Source organism: Podarcis pityusensis (genome assembly GCF_964106645.2).
Source record: "Podarcis pityusensis genome assembly, chromosome: 7".
Classification (NCBI taxonomy): domain Eukaryota; kingdom Metazoa; phylum Chordata; class Lepidosauria; order Squamata; family Lacertidae; genus Podarcis; species Podarcis pityusensis.
In genome coordinates this window covers 25903561-25925797 of record NC_138031.1, presented here as the reverse complement: position 1 = coordinate 25925797, position 22237 = coordinate 25903561, and the positions used below count along the sequence as shown (strand labels likewise).

The 22237-nt window shown below is 41.9% G+C and overlaps 1 protein-coding gene across 3 annotated transcripts; it reads right to left on the bottom strand.

The window, feature by feature from the left end:
* Positions 1–3129: 3129 nt before the first annotated feature.
* GEM (GTP binding protein overexpressed in skeletal muscle) lies at positions 3130–20706 on the bottom strand. Of its 3 annotated transcripts, none has more exons than XM_081013224.1 (6): positions 20469–20706; positions 17450–17684; positions 15543–15887; positions 9632–9705; positions 5778–5982; positions 3130–4164 (listed from the first exon to the last, which is right to left on the bottom strand). In XM_081013224.1, the coding sequence occupies exons 3-6, from the start codon at positions 15871–15873 to the stop codon at positions 3887–3889; spliced, it is 888 nt and encodes a 295-aa protein (XP_080869350.1). In that variant the 5' UTR covers positions 15874–15887; positions 17450–17684; positions 20469–20706; the 3' UTR covers positions 3130–3886. The 3 variants fall into 3 exon arrangements, with proteins under 3 accessions (XP_080869350.1, XP_080869349.1, XP_080869351.1); XM_081013223.1 differs by having other exon boundaries at positions 9632–9708; positions 20469–20669; XM_081013225.1 differs by lacking the exon at positions 9632–9705 and having other exon boundaries at positions 20469–20703.
* Between the last annotated feature and the right edge of the window lie 1531 nt (positions 20707–22237).

Below are 22237 nucleotides of genomic sequence, written 5' to 3'. Positions count from 1 at the left end.
ACAGTAAGCTAATTTCTACACACCAAACATCCTCCCTCTTCCATCCAGGCAAGCCAGAAGCCTATCAGAGTTCAAAGACACATTCCATCCTGCCAGGGTTAGTGAGGAGTGTGGCCTCGTAAGAGTCCCACAGGCCATAGAGAGAGGACTCGAAACTCCGTTTGGCTCCTGGACCTGAAGTTCCCCATCCCTGAACTACAACCTAGATTTCGTACAGCCATTATTTTTAGCATTGAAACAGCTTTAATTGCAATGGGGAGGGCTTTTGCCCAAAAGGCAGCATATACATATTAAAATGAATAATAACCTAAATTAATATATTATATTTTCTGAGAATCCTCCGGAAAAACAATCTCTCAAAGGACCATTTTACCATTGTACTGTTGAGAGTGTATTAACTTATGGTCTGTGTGCGTGGTTTGGGAGCTGCACGGTCAGGGAAAAAACAATGCTGTCCAGGGTTGTAAAGACTGTAGAGAGAATAATTGGGTGCACTCTTCCCACCTTGGATCAAATCTATGCTTCTAGGTGCCATAAGAAAGCTGCAGAGATAGCGCAGGACAGTGCGCACCCTGGAAATGATGTCTTTCAGCTTCTGCCTTCTGGAAGAAGGTACAGGGTTATAAAGACTAGGACTAGCCGCCTAAGAAACAGTTTCTATCCAAATGCGATTTTGGTTTTAAATGCAGTGTAAGGAGTCTCTATGGAAGTATATTGTATTTTAAAATGGGGTATCAGAGGTTTTTAGGGGGCTAACCAGGTTGGGATAGCTGGGATAGCAGGTTTGTTGGTTTTTGAATGTCTTTTGTAGGTTTTTTTCAATTTCGTTGTTCTGTATGGGACAATGACAATAAAGATTATCGTATCGTATCGTAAATAGAGCCACTCCTGCAAGCAGTTTTTCACCTCGCCAAGGGCATTTCCGGTCTCCAGAGTGTGTTATTAGAAAAGAGGCTCAGAGGGGTGGCTGCAAGGAAAGTTCTGCAGCTCAGTGGTAGATCATCTGCTTTGTGTGCAGAAGGTTGCAGCTTGAATCACCTGCATTTCCAGCTAGGGCTGAGAGAGATTCGTATCTGAAATCCTGCTGCCAAATAGTACTGGCTAGATGGACCAATGTCTTTAGTATAGGACAGCTCTGTATATTCCCATACAAGAAGTAGTGGAATGGCCTCTGAACCACTTCTTACCTGCAACCTGATCAACACCGGTCACCTCCTGCTCTACAGCAGTTTGGTGTGGCCTGCGTTGAAAATACGGGTCTTCCCACAACCATCACACATTGCTCCATTCTTAAGATATCACCAGCACTTGGAAGTCAGTTATCATGAGCACTTTCTTAAAGCTGCATTCCAAAGCAAAATATAAATGCTGCCTAGCAAAGCAAATCTTGATATCTCACAACCTCAATATTTACTCATTGATTAAGGTGCAAATTCAAGAGGCATGCTGTCATTTTCCTAAGGTTGATACGAGCACTGGTTTCTCTCAACTCCCTGGTGTTAGCCACCCTGAGTCTTGACTGGGGAGGGCAGGGTATAAATAAAATTTATTATTATTATTATTTATTATTATTATTATTTTGTAATGCTGCAAAACTATATTGCCTCTGGATCCTGATGTAGCTTTGCTACATGGAGGTGGGGAGGGGAGTAAGCTCCAAAAGCAATGGGGAAAATAGAGGTGGCAGTGCCTGCAACCATTCAGTCTAGCATGCCTCCTAGCTGTGGGACGCAGGTGGCACTGTGGTCTAAACCACCGAGCCTCTTGGGCTTGCCAGTTGGAAGGTCGGCAGTTTTAATCCCCATTGCTGTGTCCCAGCTCCTGCCAACCTAGCAGTTCGAAAGCACGTCAGTGCAAGTAGATAAATAGGTACCACTGCAGTGAGAAGGTAAATGGCGTTTCTGTGTGGTCTGGTACTCAACACAGTGTTCTGTTGCACCAGAAGTGGTTTAGTCATGCTATCTGTCTGTGGACAAACGCTAGCTCCCTCGGCCTGAAAACGAGATGAGTGACACCACCCCATAGTCGCCTTTGACTGGACTTAACCCTCCAGGGGTCCTTTACTTTTACCTTGCCTCCTAGCTGTGCTAGTGGGGCAAGTTTAAGGGGAAACAAAAAGTAACAAATAAGCAATGGAAGCCAATTTCAGTCTGCTATAAAATGCAATTTTATAATGCATTTACTAATATGCTCATGTTATTTTCACTAATACATACATTTTTGCATGCCCTTTTTCTTATTGTGCACTTTTTAAATGCATTTTTTTCACTGGGAAACAGCATTGCAAAATCTGAAGTGTGACTTTTACGGGATAACTATTTTTCAATTCATGCATTCATTTGTGAATGAGGCTGTTTCGCATCAAAATGTGAACCTATCAAATTTCCCTCCCATTCTCACAAGTAACACCAAATCAGCAGGTTTTCTTGCATAGCTGTCAACCTTCCCTTTTTTGCAGGCAATTCCCTTATTCCAGCGCCGTTTCCCACTGCTTCCCGTTGCTATCCTGGATTATTAGATATCCCGTAGACTGTCCCCGGGACAGGTGAGGCTGCTGATCCCTTATTTTCAAATCTGAAAGTTGACAGCTATGCTTGTATGAGCTAAGCTTCAATCAAGTTTGAGATTTCTTGCTAGGTTCAAAGGCAGTGAAACCTTTTATTGGTTTATTACAAGGCATGTAAATAGTCCAAAAGACATCATATAGAAAACAGTAATAAAATCATTTTTCTTAAGAAATCACTTAATAAATACATTTCAACACAATGTCTCCCCCTTCCCTCCCACTCCTAACAGTTCACCCATTAAAAATGCAAATAGTTGAAAGACAATAAATAGAAAGTTACAATGGCATAATACAAACGTGAGATTTCAGCACAAAATCTCTTTGTGGTTTATTAGAAAAGGAGATTTTCTTTCCCAAAACTTGGCATTTTGCACTTGATTTTATGTTTTACGTTTCCTACTTATTCTATCAATATAAACAATTTTGTGTTACAACACAACAGAAAGTTGTATTACAATTTTCTCCTATACCTATGTTTTTTAAGAGAATCAAATGGCTCCAGATGCATCAAGGAAACTCTTCAACACTTATTATACAGTTACCGTGAAACCCTGCACGTGCCTACACAGTAGTAAGCCTCACTGAGCTCACTGGGACTTACTCCTAGGTAAGTGGTTCTAAGGGCTACAGCCATTAGCAGTTAATATCGCCAATATTCTAACTACAAATATCCATTTAGTGAAATTCACATTCATCTCCCATAGTGTTCTGTGGCAATGTAACCCACTGTAAATAATGCTCCCATTTAACCAAACACTTGAATATCTGACTGCAGTTGATATCTTTCTATTCATTGGGATAAATGATATCAAACCAACAAAGATTTTCAGCTGCGGGCACTTAAGAAAGTCAACTGGTTGATTAGGGAGAAGGCATATCTCGTGGGAACCCTTTTTCATTGGCTTACAGAATTAGTAAGAAATAATAACAAAAAGATGGCATCCGTTTTATAAATGATGCTTTCCGATTTCTTATACTATTATCTAAAAGGCAACAAGGGAAACAGTTTTATCCCCCCCTTGGACACGTCTCATTGTAAGTTTGGAATGTTATTGTTTATAAGACAAAAGTTCTGTCCCACCCCAGCCCAAACACACTCACACACTTAAACTATAAACTGGAAAGTATAAATGGCATTTCTTCATCCTTGCATGCATTAGGCTGTCCTTATTGCTGGCACATTTCATCAGAATAATCACAACTGTGAGTCCAAGTCAGATTTGCATTTCTTGTTGACCAATCTAATATAGATTGGTTTATTGTTCAGAAGAGAGCTGAAGAAGGTCCAGGAAAGAGAATGCTCAGGATGATCCAATGTTCCTAAAGGACAGAGAGATCGTGGCAAGACTTGGACTTAAGTTTGAAGGCCATGTTCTTGTTCTTCTTGGCTACGATTTTGCCCCAGAATCGCCTGGCTTTCTTGGGGATGCTCTCCCTCCGCTTCTGATATGCCAGCCTCCTTTCGTTCTTCTCTTTGCTGTCTCTCCTGAGCCGCACTTGACGCACAATGCCTTCAAATAGCTCCTTCACATTGTGCTGGACGGCCGCCGAGGTCTCAATGAACTTGCAGTCAAACACAACAGCACAGGCCCTGCCCTCTGCAAAACATTTGAAGGGGATTTGTCATTGTACTAGCTAGAGAGCTCAGGTGACTGCACATTATTTTAAACAATGGACAAAGAGCTAATGAGCTGGGGCAGATTCATAAAAACAAGAGCTGGTGTTGACAACAACCCAGAGAATCACCCACTCCAATCCTTTGCCTTAAGAAAGCGTATCATATAATCAGGGCTACATTGGTTGCTGTGCTAAGTGATCAAAGTTCTACCCCAGCATACTCACATTCTAAGACAGGAAAAGCTGAATTCAGAGCCAAGCATAAATTATGCAAATATAGCAAATTTAAATATTTTTTCTTGTCCGCTTCCACCATCCATGGTGGCACTGAATTCCACCATCTAAATAATGGAACTCCTTTTCAGCCACCACACTTTGGGCTTCTGAGATTTCAAATTTTGCTAGAGATTTGCCTGTTGCCTTTGAAGAAGAGAGCTGAATGAAGAACAGAAAATCCCAGGCACCCAGCCTGTCTCCACCACTTTTGTGAAAGCTACCCGTCATGGGGATTCTACAACTGCCTTAGACAGCCTATTCCATGGCTAATTTTTGGTAATAATTATATTCCAACCCCTGCTTCAGTGTTTACTCATTGTTCAACCCAAAGAGTATTTTTGTTGTACCTATGAACAGGGCTTATCTTAATTCAGTTAGCTGCCATGAAATTTCCCCAAGAAACCTTTAGGGCAAGGATGGGGAACCTGTGGCCCTCCTGATGTTCCTGAACTACAGCTCCCATTATCCTTGACTATACTGGCTGGAGCTGATGGGCACTGGAGTCCATCAATATCTGAAGGGCGACAGGTTCCCATCCCTGCCTTATGGCTATAGGTTTTGTCAGACCGTTGACATTTGAGAAGATCCACACCATACATTTAAAGCACCTCCAACACATGCTGAAAGCAGGAGACTTCCCCCAAAGAATCCTGAGAACTAACATGTCTTAAAAGGTAAAGGTAAAGGTACCCCTGACCGTTAGGTCCAGTCACGGACGACTCTGGGGTTGCAGCGCTCATCTCGCTCTATGGGCTGAGGGAGCCGGTGTTTGTCCACAGACAGCTTCTGGGTCATGTGGCTAGCATGACTAAGCTGCTTCTGGTGAACCAGAGCAGCGCATGGAAACGCCATTTACCTTCCCACCGGAGCGGTACCTATTTATCTACTTGCACTTTGATGTGCTTTCGAACTGCTAGGTGGGCAGGAGCAGGGACCGAACAATGGGAGCTCACCCCGTTGCGGGGATTTGAACAGCCGACCTTCTGATCAGCAAGCCCTAGGCTCTGTGGTTTAGACCACAGCACCACAGTACATTTCTTAAGGGTACTGCAAATTATAGCTCTGTAGTTCCCAGGATCCATAGGGTTTTAAGTGTGTGCGTTGGGTGTGTTCTAAACATATGGTGTGGCTCTGCCCTTGTCCTATCTCCCATGCAGAATGAAATTTTCCGAGGTTTCTCGGGAGAAAGACACAGCTGAACATGTTGTTGTTTGTAGCGTAGACATATTTAAGATTACAAACCCACCGAGCAGGGTTAGTGTCAAAAGCATAGAAGCAAAGCAAACAGCACTACCAGTTGACATCTAGTTGCTCCTACCTGAAACAGAGACTTCCCGGCACCTAACGAGATCACTTTTGTTGCCCACTAAAATAATGGGAATGTCTTCTGTCTGGCGTGCCCTGCGGAGCTGTATCCTGAGCTCGGATGCTCTCTCAAAGCTTGCACGGTCCGTGATGGAATAGACAATCAAATATGCATCCCCAACTTGCATGCAGTGATCTTGGAGCCATCCATTTTCACCCTGTTTAAATAATAATAATAATAAAAATAAATTGTATTGCGTGTCAACAAATACTGGGTATCTTAACTGGAAGACCTGGGTCTCTACAGGAAACAAACAAAATATTGCCACAACATGTTTTCATTACTTTTGGTATGTAGCTCAGGGTTACAGAATGAGTGCTGCATTATGTGGTCATTGGTTAACTTGTGGCTGAAGCCTGCATCTAAATTCTGCGTTTGACCTTCAATATATCCTTTGAGAGATGGAGGAGGGATCCATTTCAAACCATCAGAGTGTCTCTTGCAGCACCAAGTGCCCACTTATGTCTAAGCTGCTCTCGCATTTGTCAAAATACAATTGACTAATTAGATGCAAAATGAGATGCAAACCCTCCATATATTTATACACTGAATATGTATAAAAAAGTAAAATCCCCTGTGCTACTATATTGTTGCAGCATAAGTTTATAAGTATTAATGCATAAGTATTTTATATGTTATATGCACTGTTGGGTGTGTTTATGTGCTGTTACTTTAGGAAACGTGGGGTGCATATAATATTATACATATAATAATATGTATAATGTGTGAAAATGCTTTGCATTTTTATAGGAACTGGTTAAAAAAAACCAATTTGCTTCCCTTTGAGATCAAGGAGAGAGAAGGGAACTGACTACCGCCATCCCGCTATTCCCTGACCTGGTTTGGAGGCTGGCAGTGGGGAGAAGCAAGCTTCTCCCCACCGCCAGCCCCACAAGCTCGGGGGACAACGGGGCAAGCCGCTGTCCCACGGAGGCTAGGGAGGCTGTCCCTGAAGGCAGAAGAGGGAGACGGAGTGCTCCATCTCCCTCTTCTAGCTTGGGGATGGCTGCGGGGGGGAAATAAAAAAAAAATTCCTTGATTTCCCCCCCAAAAAACTAGGTGCACCCTATGGGCCGGTGCGCCCTATGGGGCGAAAAATACGGTAAATGGAATCTCAACATCAAGGCCTTTTAAAAAAATCAATTCCTACCCGCGTCCCAAAAATCAGTGCCACCCGCGTCCCAAAAATCAGTGGTTACCATGTGGTTTATCATATGACTCAGTATAAACCAGGTTCCGACAGTGTGTATGTGTATGTCTGCTTTTTCTACACGATGAAAGAATATTCACCAAACAGTGCTGCATCAGTCAGGGCCTGAGAAACTGGTGCTCCCTGTTTATGGGGATTATGGGGAGAAGCATCATAGTTTTTTGTTTTTTAATTTTTTATTAATTTAGCATGTTTTATCTACAGCTCATACCACCAACTTTTCAGCTGCTGATGGCTACATCTACCAATCATGGTTGGGTAGGCCAATGATCCAACTAATTCAGTACAAATGTAGTTCCTACTTTGCTGAATCAAGTGCTATATTTTAAAAAATAACGTTGTCCCATTAACTTTCATTCCAGGATGTTATCAGGCCATTTATTTTGGTCCATAAACTTGCTTGGAACTAGGCCTGATTACAACAGGGCTAAAATGCTTCAAAATGTTTTAAACGGTTCTAATTTTGGTTCCTCTGTTTTGCTTTTGTCAGGTTGATGTTGACTAAATGTTTAGTTGCGGTTGGCGGTTATTTTAATTTGGATATAACTGTAAACTCTTTATTATTGCTGTTATTGTTATTGTTATTATTGGTTTCTATTGGTTTATTGGTTTGTTTGTTGTTAATATAGGATATTCTGTTTTTTAATGTTTGATGCTTTGTTGTGTTTGTATATATGTTGTAAGCCGCCCAGAGTGGCTGGGGAAACCCAGCAAGATGGGCAGGACATAAATTTAATAATAATAATTATTATTAAAACCTAGGTCATGAATCTTGCCACTATTTCCATAAGTGCACCGTTAACAATGCCTATTAAGTTCTAGCAATGCATGGCTGCCAGAAAAACAGTGCATTATATCTTCATTGAGATTTAAGTTACAGCTCACAGACCCATTAAGAGACTCCTTAGATTTAAGTAAATTTAGGGCCAGTTCAGGCAACCTTAGGAATGTGCCACCCCCTTAAAAACCCCCACAAGCGCCAGCTGATGGTGTGGAACTGCCACCCTGTGCAAGATTAGATCTTTGAAAGACCAGATTTGCAGAAAGGATGAAATATGTAACACTTCAGTGTGGTTAGTTCAAATGCCCACGAACAGTGGCCCCGTGGAACTCAACCTTTAGTTATTACTTATACTGTATACCATTTTTCTATTAAAACAGAAATAACTGCATTGCAATAAAACAAATAAGAACAAAGTAATGCTCCACAAAATTGCAATATAATAAAAGAACAGTAAAATGTTGCTCAGTTTAAAGAAATCAACAGTAAAACAGAGGACAAGTGGGACCTATTCAATAGGTGTGCACTCAGTATGACTTACTTAGATATCAACGGTACTAAAATGTGATAAAGAACACATCATTAAATGCAGGTTACTGAAAGCTAACCTTAAACAACAATATCAGTTTACTATTAAATATTAGAAGAGAGGAAGCCGGGCTAATCTCCCCAAGAGAACATTCCATAGTCCTTATACCACCACCAAAAAGGCCCTGTCTCTTTTCCACCATCCACCCAATCTCATATATGGATGGAACAGATTGATGGGACTCTGAGGCTGATCCCAAAGTCAGGCTAGGTTCAAATGGGAGCACCAGGCAAATATGATTGATCCAGCCCACCAGCTGCTGTTATTGCAGCTTATACCTTTTCCTGCACAAAGTAAGAGCTCATCCCAGAGACTTCTAATCATCACAAAGGCCCCTTGAAACTTTTTCAAGTTTTGCTTCTCAATATTGGAGAACATATTGGCTGTGAGTCTTGGAAGACCTGCTCCCTGCCTTGCAGGCCTTTTCCCACCTGGCCTGGGAGGGTGGGGCGCTGACTGACTCCAGCTACAAAAGCTGAGGCTGCTGAAGAGGCCAGAGATCATCTTGGCTGTCTCATAGTGCAGACGCAAGTCATTGAGCCTGAGCTGCCGCCACCATTGGCAGGATTGGTAGCAACAGCAGCAGAGATGTTCTATGCTTATGAGAATATCTGAGTTTCTTGATAATTGTATGTGCATTATATTTGACTTCCTTTAGTAATGTTTTCTTTTGAAATGTTTCAAATAGGTTTGGGTTTTGTTTTTTGCTGTATTAAATATTCATTCTGTAATTGACCTCCTTTGTAATGTTTTATTTTGAAATCTTTTAAGAGAATGTTTTAGTTTTAGATTAGATTTTAATTTTGAAATCTTTAAGATAATGTTTTAGTTTCCTGTTAATTATGCTGCTTTGAATATACACTTTATAGTTGACTTTCTTCTGTAATGTTTTATTCTGGGTTGTGTTATTTGACGTTTTCATGTAGGCTGTAAATTGCTTTGAGATTTTTTTTTCTTGAAGAATTAAAGCAGTATAGAATTGATGATGATGATGATGATGATAGTAATTATAATATATTCCCAAGCATAGCAGTTGTTGAATTTATAAGCTTAAAAATGAAATAAAGATAGAGAACAAACCTATTGAATATGATTCATCTCTTTGCCTTACAATTTAGCAATGCTTAACATTTGGATGTTTGTTTGTTTTTTAAGATCCCTTAAAGTCAAATTTCCAAAGCAATGTTTGAAAAATTCAGCATGGCAAAATGAATATTTCATCCTACCTTGTTCTCCCACATGTCAATTAGTATGATAGTTGCACTTTCACCATCTACCAACAAGGTTCGTTCATAGGTATCTTCTAGAAGAAAAACAACACAGTGTCATTTTTTAAAAAAATGTTCTTGAAAACTGGAGAGAAAATTGTTGGAAATGTCATAGGCTGTTATATAAAAGATTCCTATTTAGGATCTCCCAGCAACCCTACAACTGTATGATAGTTGACAACAGTTATCATATTGATCCCAAAATAAAGGCATCATTCATTATTAATAAAACCAATTAAACTGGTGTAAGAGTGTGCAGGCTTTGGGGTTGCAGAGAACTCTTCATCAGACAAACCATACCTGTCCACACAACCTAATGGAAAGCATTCTCTGAAACTCAACAGCTGAGATATTTTTGAGCCAACATAATTTTGCTCTGACAACAAGTTATTATTTTGGATCTCCTGTGATTCTATTGCAATGACGAAAAATATATCAGGATTTGTTTGTTTCCATCTGGGAACCAAATTCAGCCTTCATATAAGGTCAGATAAAAATCCATTGCTTTGTAGGTTCTGTGTGGATAGCAACCTATGAGGGGTGCCATAGCAATAGATTTCCTGCATCAGCAGGGCTTTGGACTAGACCTTTAAGGTTTTTACCAAATCTGTGATTCTATTTATACCAACAATGCAGTACTGCTGACCAAAAATGTTTTTATTAACTTTGTTCCTTCTACTGCGTCTTCTAAGACTTGCAAATAGCTGTGTGTTGGGGGTTTGTATATAGTTCTTTCAGTTCTGATGCAAATCTTCCAACAATTTGTCATTAAAATAACAATTTCTGGCAAAGATCTTATAGTTTCCATGAGCTACATGGACGTATAATTTCCTTGGTAGATATCATGAAGCTGGTAAGACAAACGATTACATTCAGCAGGAAGAAGACGACCCACTGGAAGAAATAAGCCAAATACTGAACGTTTGACCCCATGGGAGCTTCAGACAGACGCAAAGGCTCCAGCTAGGCTTAGTAATGGAAAATATTTGTTTTCACTCAGTTTATGGGTGAACAGGCATTGCTGTTGCGAGCAGCTTTCGCCTGGGGCAAAAGTGTGTGAAAAGCAAAAGGATGCTGGCCTTTTTTTTCAAAAAGAGACAAGCAGTTCCCATGTAGGATGTTCAATCGGCAATAACTCTTCCTTACATTAGTGCTTCTTGCTAAATATGATGAATGTGCGAAAACGCCAGACACAGCAATGTATTTCCTGCACGTTTCTTTCATCTGTGATCCCTGTCCGACTATCTTTAGGGGAAGGATTATGTACTAAAGCCAACCTATAATTCAGAGAATTTTAGAGGCCCCAGGGTTGGTCTATATAACTCCCCAGACAATATGATAAATTGATTCCCTGCCCCCATTTCTGCAATCTTAATTCCTTTCTCTTCATTTTTTTTTCCTTTCGAAAGTTGGGGCCCCATCTGCACTGTATATTTAAAATGGCATCAAAACAGCCATGGCTTCCCCAAAGAATCATGGGAACTGCAGTTTGCTAAGGGTGCTGATTCCAAGTCCCCTTAACAAACTACAGTTCCCAGGATACTTTGGGGGAAGTTGTGTATTTTAAACGCGTGGTGTGTACGCAACCAGTGTTGGTACTCAATGGCCACTGAGCCTTAGACTGTTTTCATGTTCCCCTCACCCCCTAGGAGTCGAATCACAATTCCCACCCCGCCCCCCACTTCTGTACACCTTCATTCAAGCTGTTGATGAGACCCTCTTGAGTTTTGGTTATGTAAGCAACAGTAGTCTAGGAACACAGGAAGCTATCTTATACTGAGTCAGACCACATCAGTTGTGCGCCTTGTTTCTCAACTTGATCATTTTACATGGATTAGAATGTTTGGTGGTATTTTATGCATTGTGATTTGCTGGGGTTTTTTTAATTGAATATAGATTAGTAATTTTTTTATTGTGATTGATAAGTGCAAACTGTTTCATTATTATTTGCCGGCGTTTAATTTTGCTGTTTCCTATTAGATTCTGATGGATTGTTGAATGTTTCTTTGCTTGATATAAGTTATTGTGACTTTTTATATTAGATCAGATTGTTACTATTAACAGCTGGTGTTTTTATATGCATTGGAAGCCATCCAGAGTGGCTGGGGCAGGGTATAAACAAATTTTAAAAATATTATTATTATATTATGGGTCCATCTTGCTCCATATGGCCTACACTGATGGGCAGTGTCTGTCTAGGGCTTCAGGAAAGAGTCTCTCCTAGACCTAACTGGACATGCCGGGGATTGAACTTGTGACCTTCTGCATGGAAGGCAGATGCTCTACCACTGAGCTAGAACCCTCTCCCACTGAAGACTGGAATTAGTATATATGAGGACAACAGAATGCACCCAGTAAATCCTTCACAATACCACCACAAAATGGAGAATCACCTTCCTGGTGTTGTGTGTGTATCTCTCCATCTTCCCCTTACAGTCTCCCCTCCTGCCTCATAGTAAACAAAAGCAGCCCAATGCCTATTAGCTCAAGGAATAACTAATATCCGAGGCTCTCCTTTTAATCACACAGTAAGACCTGCTGGGGAAAGCCTCTGGCAAAGAGCAACCAAGCTCTCTCACCATGGTGTGACTCGTACAAGAGGATTTCCAGCCTTTATCTCCTGTTAGCTTGTCAGTGAAAGCAGCAGCAAACCCTGCCAATGCTTCATGGGAACAGTCCGCTTGCTGGAGCCAATGTGTTTGTAATGTTCTCTTGTTTCTTTATTATGTATACAGTGGTACCTCGGGTTACATACGCTTCAGGTTACTGTTAAGTTGTGGGTGAACATATCAGATGACACAGTGATTCTTCAAACAGCTCTTGTTTAGTCACAGGCCAGAACAGAACTGAACTGAAGGGTTCAGCCAGCCTGCTTATACAGAGCTCCACTACAACGCAACAGTAACAGTAACATTTTCTGTAACTATCCAATCACTGAACGTCACTTTCAATCCCTTATTTGCATATGTGGACCTGAGTGAAAACTATCTACAGTATCCCCCTGCTGGCCCAGGGTGAGAACTTTAGTACATAACAGTTACATACGCTTCAGGTTACAGACTCCGCTAACCCAGAAATATTACCTCAGGTTAAGAACTCTGCTTCAGGGTGAGAACAGAAATCGTGCAGCGGCAGGAGGCCCCATTAGCTAAAGTGGTGCTTCAGGTTAAGAACAGTTGCAGGTTAAGAACGGACCTCCGGAACGAATTAAGTACTTAACCCAAGGTACCACTGTATAAATATGATGCCACACAAGCCTTGTTGAAAGGCAGAATCTCAGTGGCAATTAATTGAAACAAGTCCAGCAGGCAAAATAAAATTATTTAAGCAAGTGTTTGGTCACTAATGTGGCTCATCTGCCTCTTGTAGATGGTGCAACGAATGTAAATTTCACCTTTGTGCAGTGGGCTACATTTTACACACACACACACAGCCCCCTCTATCCTCCATCCAGGGAAGCAACAGCGAGGGCGTTGTTAAGAGTTCAGGGACCAATTCCAGCCAGGCAAAAATGCTCAAAGAGAGTGAGAAGAACAGCCAGCTCAGAACGCATTTGGGGATGGTGGGTGGCCTGAGGGCAAATCGAGAGGCATGGAAAACCAGGGGTTCCCCCACCACGCTCCTCTAAGAAAGGCAACAGCATCAGGTGAAATAAAGTAGAAGAGGGAAAAGGGAAAGAAAAGCCTGAAAGAGGCCTGAGGTGGTGAAGGGAAGGTGGAGAGAAGAGTGAGCAGAGAGGAAAAGGCAGCAGGCAGACAAGTGGCAATAGAGAGGGATGTGAAAGAAGGCAATAGAAAGGAAAGTGGCCACGAAGCCTGTTAAGTTGTGGGTGAACATATCAGACAACACACTACAACGCAACAGTAACCACTTTCTGTAACTAACCAATCACTGAACGTCACTTTCAATCCCTTATTTGCATATGTGGACCTGAGTGAAAGCTATCTACAGTATTCCCCTGCTGGCCCAGGGTGAGAACTTCAGTACATAACAAAGCCCACAGCGGCACCCTGCCAATCGTTGCTGAGTAATAGAGAGACGATAAAAAGAAACTCCCTATGAGTTCCTAGCAATGCTATATCATTGCTCCCAAATGCCTGCTACTACGAATATCATTACTACTAAATGCTCTTTGAATTCAACATTTTGGGATTAATCATGTGTGTTATTAGCACTGTCCAGGGATAATAAAGTGCAGGACTCACCTAGCACCTGCCCCATCAGCAGAAGCCCTGTGCAAGGACTGCTGTTTTTTGCCTCCACTCCTCCCCCTGCGATCTTGGCTGGGGGGGGGCATTCAGAGAGCCCCCAGCACAATGTGCAGGAGGGAGGAGAGCGGGGAATCGTTCCACGTAGCAAGCTGTGATGCTTGTGCAGATGAAATGTTAGTTGTTGTTGTTGTTGTTGTTGTTTGTTGTTATTAATACCCCACCCATCTGCCTGAGTTTCCCCAGCCACTCTGGGCAGCTCCCAATCGAGTGTTAAAAACAATACTGTACAGAATTAAATATTTAAAACTTCCCTAAACAGTGCCACGTTTAAATCCACCCTGAAGAGCAGTACTGTAGTCAAGTTTTGCAGGCCCAGTGAAAGTAATGAACATGACTAAGTCAGGTGTATTCATTTCAGTGGGTCTACTCTGAATAATATTTAGTTGAAAACCACTCAGAAAATGAAAATGTTTGAGTGGGCTCCATGTTGCAAGCTGGGAATCAGAGATGAAAGTTATAGGATTCCATTGTTAGTCTCTTGAACTTCAAACTTCTCTTCATGCAACCTCTTTATTTTGCTAATTTTCTAACTCTGTTGTCATATCGTTAGGAATATTGCAACAGGGTTGTTAATTTAGATCAAGACCAATACTAATCTTGTAAAGCTACGTTTATTTTCTCATTTCCTCTTTCTTCCTTATTTCTTGTTGGATCAACTGTGACTTATAGGAACTTTACTTCTGCCCTAAGAAAACATTTCTTAAGCTTGCAGCTGTTGTGTTTCTGTATGTGACAATCCTACTTTGCATATCAGTCTAATCTGTAGCATGTAAACTTTGTTAAAGTCAATGGTCACTTAAGTCAGTCTGGTTTGCAGTTGAGAATATTTGAGAAGAAGGCACACACTGATTCGAAACAGGGAGCGCTTGCACAACCAAAGGCCCAGTGATAAATGGACTCCACAGCCACCACTATTGGGAGAAGCTGCCCTGAGTATCTTGTGGAAATGACAGGATTTTTTGTTTTAAAAATAAATAAATATGTAGAAGATTTGATTTCTGGTGCAGTGTAATAAACCCTATCTCCTTCCTTTATGCAGACAGTGGGGAACCTCAGGAACAGGGGCCAATGAAGTCCATCAAGTGTCTCTATCTGGCCCTTCAAACTCTCCCTGCCCACCCCCATCCCTCCAGGCCACCCCTCTCAAAACCTGCTTTGCACCTTCCTTGGGTGTTATCCCTGTCTCTTTGAATTCTGATAGTGGCTTGCTTCTTGCCTGGATGGTAGGACAGAGAGGGCTGTGTGCAGAAATCAACCTACTACTGCATAAAAGTGTTCCTCCTCCCATTCTTGTCTCTGGTGCCCCACCCATCAGTCCCATTGCGGCCCATGGGAAGGTGCCCTGAAGCAGAAGCAGCCCTTCCGTGGGGAAAACTCTGCACTTGGCCAGATTTAAAGCACTGACAACAGAGAATCTCCTTCCACCATCTCCACCGTAATCTCCACCCTACATCACTGGGCACCCAACGTGCCAAAATCATCTTGGAGGCTAAGTGCCAAGGGAATCACGGCCTCAATATCAGGAGCTCTCAGAGCTAATCGCCGCTTACACAAGAGGCTTTAAATAAACCTCCGCAGCGTGGAACGTAAGGACTTACCTCCGAGCACCTCGCAGTCACTGTCCATGCTGTCATGCACGCCTGCAAAGATGTTGGCAATGGTTGTCTTGCCAACTCCTTGCTCCCCGATGAGTACCACTCGGTAGTAGGTGTTTCCTGACTCAGAGGAGATGACAGAGTCAGAAGACTCCGACGACCAGCTTCTTCGGTAATACTCTTCGGGGTTGACGGTGTACCTTTTGTGTCGGTTGCACTCATGGGGGTCTTTCTGGACCACCAGGTTTCTCCCGTCCGCTGGGATGCTCCAGCGTTGCTGCTGTGATTGTAAGGTGTTGCTGCTGTGACGCATCGTGACATTGTTCAGAGTCATGGCTTTTCCCAGCCCTGGTTAAAAAACAACAACAGTAAAATCACAAGTGTTATTTGTACCGTTGAATTTCTGCATACCGTATCTGAACAGGTGAGTTCTTGAGATCTGCAAATACTTGACACCTGGAAGTGTCAATGGTGCTGCTAGGAGTGATGATAATAGGAAGTACCTCTTGAGATTATTTCTTATTCTGAGGTCTTTTTGCTGTTTGCACATGACAACAGCACTCTGCCCCTTTGCAAACCTTGCACATTCATATGGACTAGCAGCAATCTAAAAAGTGGACATGTGGTCCATGTGTGATTGATGCTCTGAATCAGTGCATTGGTCACCTCTCATGGTACTACAGCATCTGGGGGGGAAGCACCCAAAGCAACCAAGAAACATGGTTTTACACCATACAAAAGGGTTATTTCTTCATAGATGTGTCAGAGGCTAGGATGTTAGTTACATCATTGGGTCTCCCCCCTGCTTCGGTTTTCCTAAATACCTACATTCCTTTTTTTTCCTGCCCCTTAAAGGGTCAGTTAGGAGGAGGAAACACTACAAATAAGTAACCATAGTTTACTGACCAAGAAGTCCAGTCAAACTGGGGAGCCCCTAATTCATCTCTGGAGCAGTGAACTGGGTGCTCTCCCCTTGTCTAAAGATGGCTTTTAATTACACTTTGCAGGAAGGACTGTTGAGTGTTGGTGGGCGGTACAGTGCAGCGAGTTAATTCCTGATGGCCACTCTCATTTGCAGCTACCATTTTTAGGAAAGTTGCTTTGATGCTCTCCAGTTCCCAACATGACAGCTAAGTTAGACATTTTGCTTATTCAAGCTTATGCTTGAGTTTTCTCAGTTCACATCACTTCTCTCCAGCTAACAAACAGAGCACTTGCCCAAAAGATTGTTGAAGGCCATTTTCAAAATTCAGATGCAGAAGCATTCACAAGTTCAACTATTTCTCAAGCAATGCACTTGTTTTGCCATTAGGACAAGCTCCGTGAGAACTTCCTCAGGAGGCTTCCAAACAATTTAAAAACAAAAATATGCAGCAAAGAAGGAAACTCCACTCCATGACATTTCAGGTGCACACATTTTCATGCATTTTGCAGCAACCTGCAAAGCTTTATATTTGGCCTTGCCTGTTGTTTGGGTTGAGAGATACAAAGGAATGCTGGTCAGAAACAGAAACAGCATCCAATGCAAATTTAGACTATTCCTTTTCTCCCTTACTGACTAGTCACTTCAACTTTTTCAGCCAAAGATGATAGTGAACAGATATCAAGCTCATCTCTGTATATGTGACATATGAACACATTTACTACTATTTTGTGGCTCTAGTTAACACTCTGCTCTCTAAAAAGGGATAGAATAAGATGCCTTTCCTTTCCTTTGATGCATTTAGAGCAGTCTCGTTGCAATGTGCAGCTAACTATGCTGTTACTTTAATAGTCTAACAAAGAAATAAAGTTTGGTCTGACGCAAATTCTGAACACTCTTTCAACTTGCACATTTTTGTCTATCTGCTCACATGCCAGCAGTGCTAAAGCAATGCATTCGAATCAATGCTCATTAAAGTCAACACTACCTTGTTGCTGTTTTTACTCTCTGTTCCAACCACAGGCGACTCCGTTAATCTCACTCCCTAGTTCTCAGGAGAGTGTTGAACACCGATCCACTCTCCCCCTGGAAATCCTTCTTCTGTCCAAGGGCTGCCTCTCTAATTCTTTCTCAGCAAACCTGGTTTATATTAAGCCCATCTGATCAGAGACAGGGCTTTTCCGTGACGTCGTTGGCCTGTCTGCCCGACAGCCAGCCCCCAGCTGGACGGAAGCAGGCATGCAGAAGAGAGAGAGAGAGAAAGAGAGTTACTATTGCTAACGAAACAATTTATTATTCTGTATGTGCACATAATGCCGGTGGTGCAAGTACAGAACCTTTTTCACAAGAGCAAAGCAAAAAAAAGTGGGGGAATGACATCCAAAAGTTCCTTCTTGCTCTGCTCTAAAATGCTGGTGATACCACCGATTCTTAAAAATCACTTTGGATGCATTAACGCAGGAATGTCGCAAACGTCTTAACTGACCTAAAGGCCATGCTAGACTGAAAATTACTCTTTTTCTACAATGTTATTTTAGTCTTTCCCCCTTAGATGAATAGAAGAATGCAGCCTCCTCCTTCAAAAAGAGAATAAATTGTGCAGAATATCCCATTTTTTACCAGCATTGCTGTCCGCAAGTTACGAAGGAAAACGCTACCAAGGTAGCATCCGGACAACCTGTTTAATAAGCATTCATCCTGATTTGTTTACACAAAGTTTGCAGGGAGATTTGACAGTAGCGGCTCTTTATTTGGCCTGCGTTCTGATTTGTTGACAGGTAGGCTATACAATGTAATGTCAAGCAGTTGTTATCCCAAACTTTCTAAAGCATTTCCCCATCACTTCCTTTATAGCAAAAAGTCCAATTTGGGGTGAAGGTGGGTGGGAGCACCCAACCAACTTTAATTCCACAACCTTCATTTGCCAGTATATGTTTGTCACTATTTCTGGGTGGGAATCAATCTGGAAGGTCCTTAATTAAGGGTATATGTATACCATGGGTTTAAACCATTCCCTGTTACTTTATGAGCAGGGCTTGGGATCTCTAGTCAGGTATTCCTAGCACCCTCATCAAACTACAGTTCCCAGGATTCCTTGGGGGAAGCCATAATCTGACATGAAACTTATGTACGGTAACTTTGTCATGCCAATTTACTGAGACAGTTAAAAGCAACTAAGGCTGCAATCCTATAAACACCACCTGAGTGTGGCTTACTTCTGAGAACACATGCATAGGATTGCATTGTTAAGCACCTAGCGCAAATGCCATTGGGGAGAAAAGACAGTGCATTCACCTGCCCCCTGAGGATCAACTAAAGCAATTCAAACCACAAAGAACAGATGCGCTGGAGAAAAATGCTTGCAGACAGCAAGGTAAAGTTAAATGTGAACATGAGTTTCCTAGTTCTGTATCCCAAATGGCCTCCACAGCTGTATATTGGCAGGCACAACAAACAGGCCACAACTCTAGCACCCTGATTTTGAGATGTTCATTTGATTAAAATTGCATCATTTTACTTATTGCAAACATAGGTTTGCTGCAAACTCACTTGCTTTGTTTAAACAGTGCTGTTCATTTGCTTTAGAAAATCCCTCGGCAGCTGATTTGTTTCTGCTGTGCTTAGAGACAGTGCTAAGATGGGATGTTACTGAAAGTACACTGGGTTCTTTGGCTGACTGTGAAGTCGGCGTCACTTCCAGCTTTGCAGGTGATTGGTTGCTCATTGCCTGCAGACCACATGGCTGACTGGGTGGTTGGAATACCTTGATCTGGAGTTTGTGTTTCTTTGGCTATCGTTTAAGTGTACCCAGTTTCTAGTGTTCAGAAGAAGTGCAACCTGCCCTTTTCATCAGAAGAACCGAGACGATCACGCCTGTTGCATCTGTGCATTTAAAGCATTATCATCATTACGGAATGCTCACTAGCTGATGTGCAGGTACGGAGGGCAATGGATGGACATAAAACTAAGTAGAATGGAATAGAATAGAATGAAATAACCTGGAAGAATACATGCCTGATTGGCTGGAACACTACAGGAGCACTTCATGCCACAACATTTTGTTACAAGCCCCACTTGTAGAACACAAACGTTCTAAAGAATGGTTCCAGAATTTTGATTGCTGGCTGGCAGACTATTGGGTCCCTTTATTTAAAATGTTATTTTGTCCATTGGTAGAATTCACAAGGACCTTGTTAGAATCCCACATATACATCATGAAATCCAGGAACCACTTTTCCCGAACAAGGGGTGAACACAGCCAGTACTTTAATGAAGGATGCGATCAATAAATGCCAGCAGCTCCAGCTCCCTTGGCTTCGTTCCCACTCAGTTACGCCAAAGGAGCCAGGAATGAGTGGCACAGCAAAGAACAGCGAGAGCAACAATTGCGCATAGCAAGAGATGCACACACAGCCCACTCTCTTGAGTAATGAGTCAATTGAGCTCAGAAATGCATAGCAACAAAAGAAAGAAAGAGACCCCAAGACTCGGGCCTCGTGAATAATAATAAAAATTCCCCTATAGAGTTCTCCTAGTGCCACCTCAGATGGGGAAACCAAAGGTTTTATAAGCTTATTAAAAATGATTTACAAGAGTAAAAGTTCATCTGGTATGTCAGCCTCCTGTCTGGCTCAGAGAGTGTGTAGTACAGTATTTTATCTTGCATAAGACAGAGGACACTGAAAGGGAGGTGGGCTGGCTGTGCTGAGCTGAGCTATCAATTCCACATGGCCAAGGTATTAATGTGTGAAGGAGACCAAAGGCATTGTTAAGCTTACTAACATAACCACTTGATATATTTTGCAATTTTTCTAAAGCAGAGGAGCTCAGAACAGATCTGATTTTGGCACACATCTCAAGCTTTAAGCTTTGGGCAATCTTGTTAGTTTAAAGCAAAAGTTGGAGAAGATAACATCACTCCCATAACGGCAAACACTTTGGAAACACCGCCTGATTCATTTTAAATGACTCTTGTCAAGATCACAAAAGTAAAAAAACAAGCTTACCGCAGACATGGCCCAGAGAGGGTAATCTACCCTTGCAATCAAACTGGAGATAATGCCCTCAAAAACGCCACCACTTGTAGACCAACCCTGTTTCAGACCGGAAGGAAAATATTTTTGTTTCCTAGTTACAACCACAAGCCCATAACTTCTGACACCAGACTGCTACTATTCGTAACCCCAAACTATATTATTCTCTTCCTGCCAGATCACAAGTAGCTGTTTCCTGAGAGTCATTTTCTAAGCTGGAATTTTTTAAAGAAATATATCAATGAATATACCTAGAACATCTTCCAAGGAGCTCCCAGTGGCTTATAAAAGCTGCAGCTCCTGATAAGGATTTGCCTCTGCCAGTGAGCCCTGGCAAGCATATATGGCAATGGTGTCTTCTAGAAGCAACAACAGCCATGTTCCAAACAGAGCCAGACCACTGTGTTTAGCTCTTCTTCTTCTTTTTTAATAAAATTTTTATTGGAAATTTCAACACAATGGTTTTATCAAAAATACATCATCCACATTATTATTTTACCCCTCCATTTCCCCCCTCCCCCCAAATAAAAAACCCACCCTCCCACCCCACCCCCGGACTTCCCTCAGCTCCTTTCTCTGGTTTCTCAACACATATTTCTATCTGCATGTTATAAAATTGTAAAGATCCTCAAGTTGTCTATCTATATATTACAATAAAAAGTTTGTGAATGTTTATTCAAAACCTGCCAAAGAGTCCAGTTCATTTTGTTGCTTCTTCAAATATTTCATAAAAGGTTCCCATTCATCTTTGAAATCACAGTTATCCTTATCACGTAGTTTGTGTATCAATTTTGCCAATTCCACATAGTCCATCACTTTTTCTTGCCGCAGTTCTTTCATTGGGATTTCCTCATTCTTCCATCTTTGTGCTATTAAGACTCTTGCCGCCGTTGTTGCATACATAAAAATATTTTTTAATTTCTTTGGCAGGTCTTTTCCAACTATCCCTAATAAGAAAGCTTCAGGCTTTTTCACAAATGTTAAATGGAACATTTTCTTTAGCTCAAGTGTGTTTAGCTCTTCTCATTTGAAAGTCTTATCTTTCAAACTTCTCATTTCTTTTTCCCCCTTCATTATTTAATATAGCAGCCTTCAAACTTATTCACTGCTATTATCACTACCTTCCTGTCCTATTCCTGAGAGCGGCAAAGGTGGAGACTGTGACATATTCAGCGGTCTGTGTTCGCCTGAGCTTGAGTCTGGACTGAGGATTCTGATTCAATACATGATATCCAATCACGTAGCATTATCAGGATTTGGGCTACTGGCATTGGTTCCCAAGCTCTGAGTTACGATTTGAAGCTCAGGGTTTTAGACAGCCAATCACGTTGAGAGTGGGAGTGGTCCAGACCTTCAGAAATGTATATAAGCAGTTGCTTTGCCCTGGTTGTCTTGTTCTCTGATAACTCAATAAAGTCTCTTGCTGTTAACGCTGTGTGTTGGCTTGTAGAGACCCACGTATACAGTGGTACCTCGGTTTAAGAACAGTCCTGTTTACAAACGATTCAGTTTACGAACTCCGCAAAACCAGAAGTAGTGTCCCGGTTTGCAAACTTTACCTCAGTCTAAGAACAGAATCCGAACGGTGGAAGGGCACCGGTGGCAGGAGGCCTCATTAGGGAAAGTGTGCCTTGGTTTAAGAATGGTTTTGGTTTAAGAACGGACTTCCGGAACGGATTAAGTTCGTAAACCGAGGTACCACTGTACTTCAGCGACCTTCTCTGGTCTCTCTGCCCAGTCGC

Coding starts and splice junctions, on each gene's coding strand:
- GEM (XM_081013223.1), bottom strand. CDS start 15,873: ATGACTCTGAACAATGTCACGATGCGTCACAGCAGCAACACCTTACAA. Junction 9,709..15,542: donor TGACTGCGAGGTGCTCGGAG/GTAAGTCCTTAC, acceptor TTTTTCTTCTAG/AAGATACCTATGAACGAACC. Junction 4,165..5,777: donor CCGGGAAGTCTCTGTTTCAG/GTAGGAGCAACT, acceptor AATGTTTTGCAG/AGGGCAGGGCCTGTGCTGTT.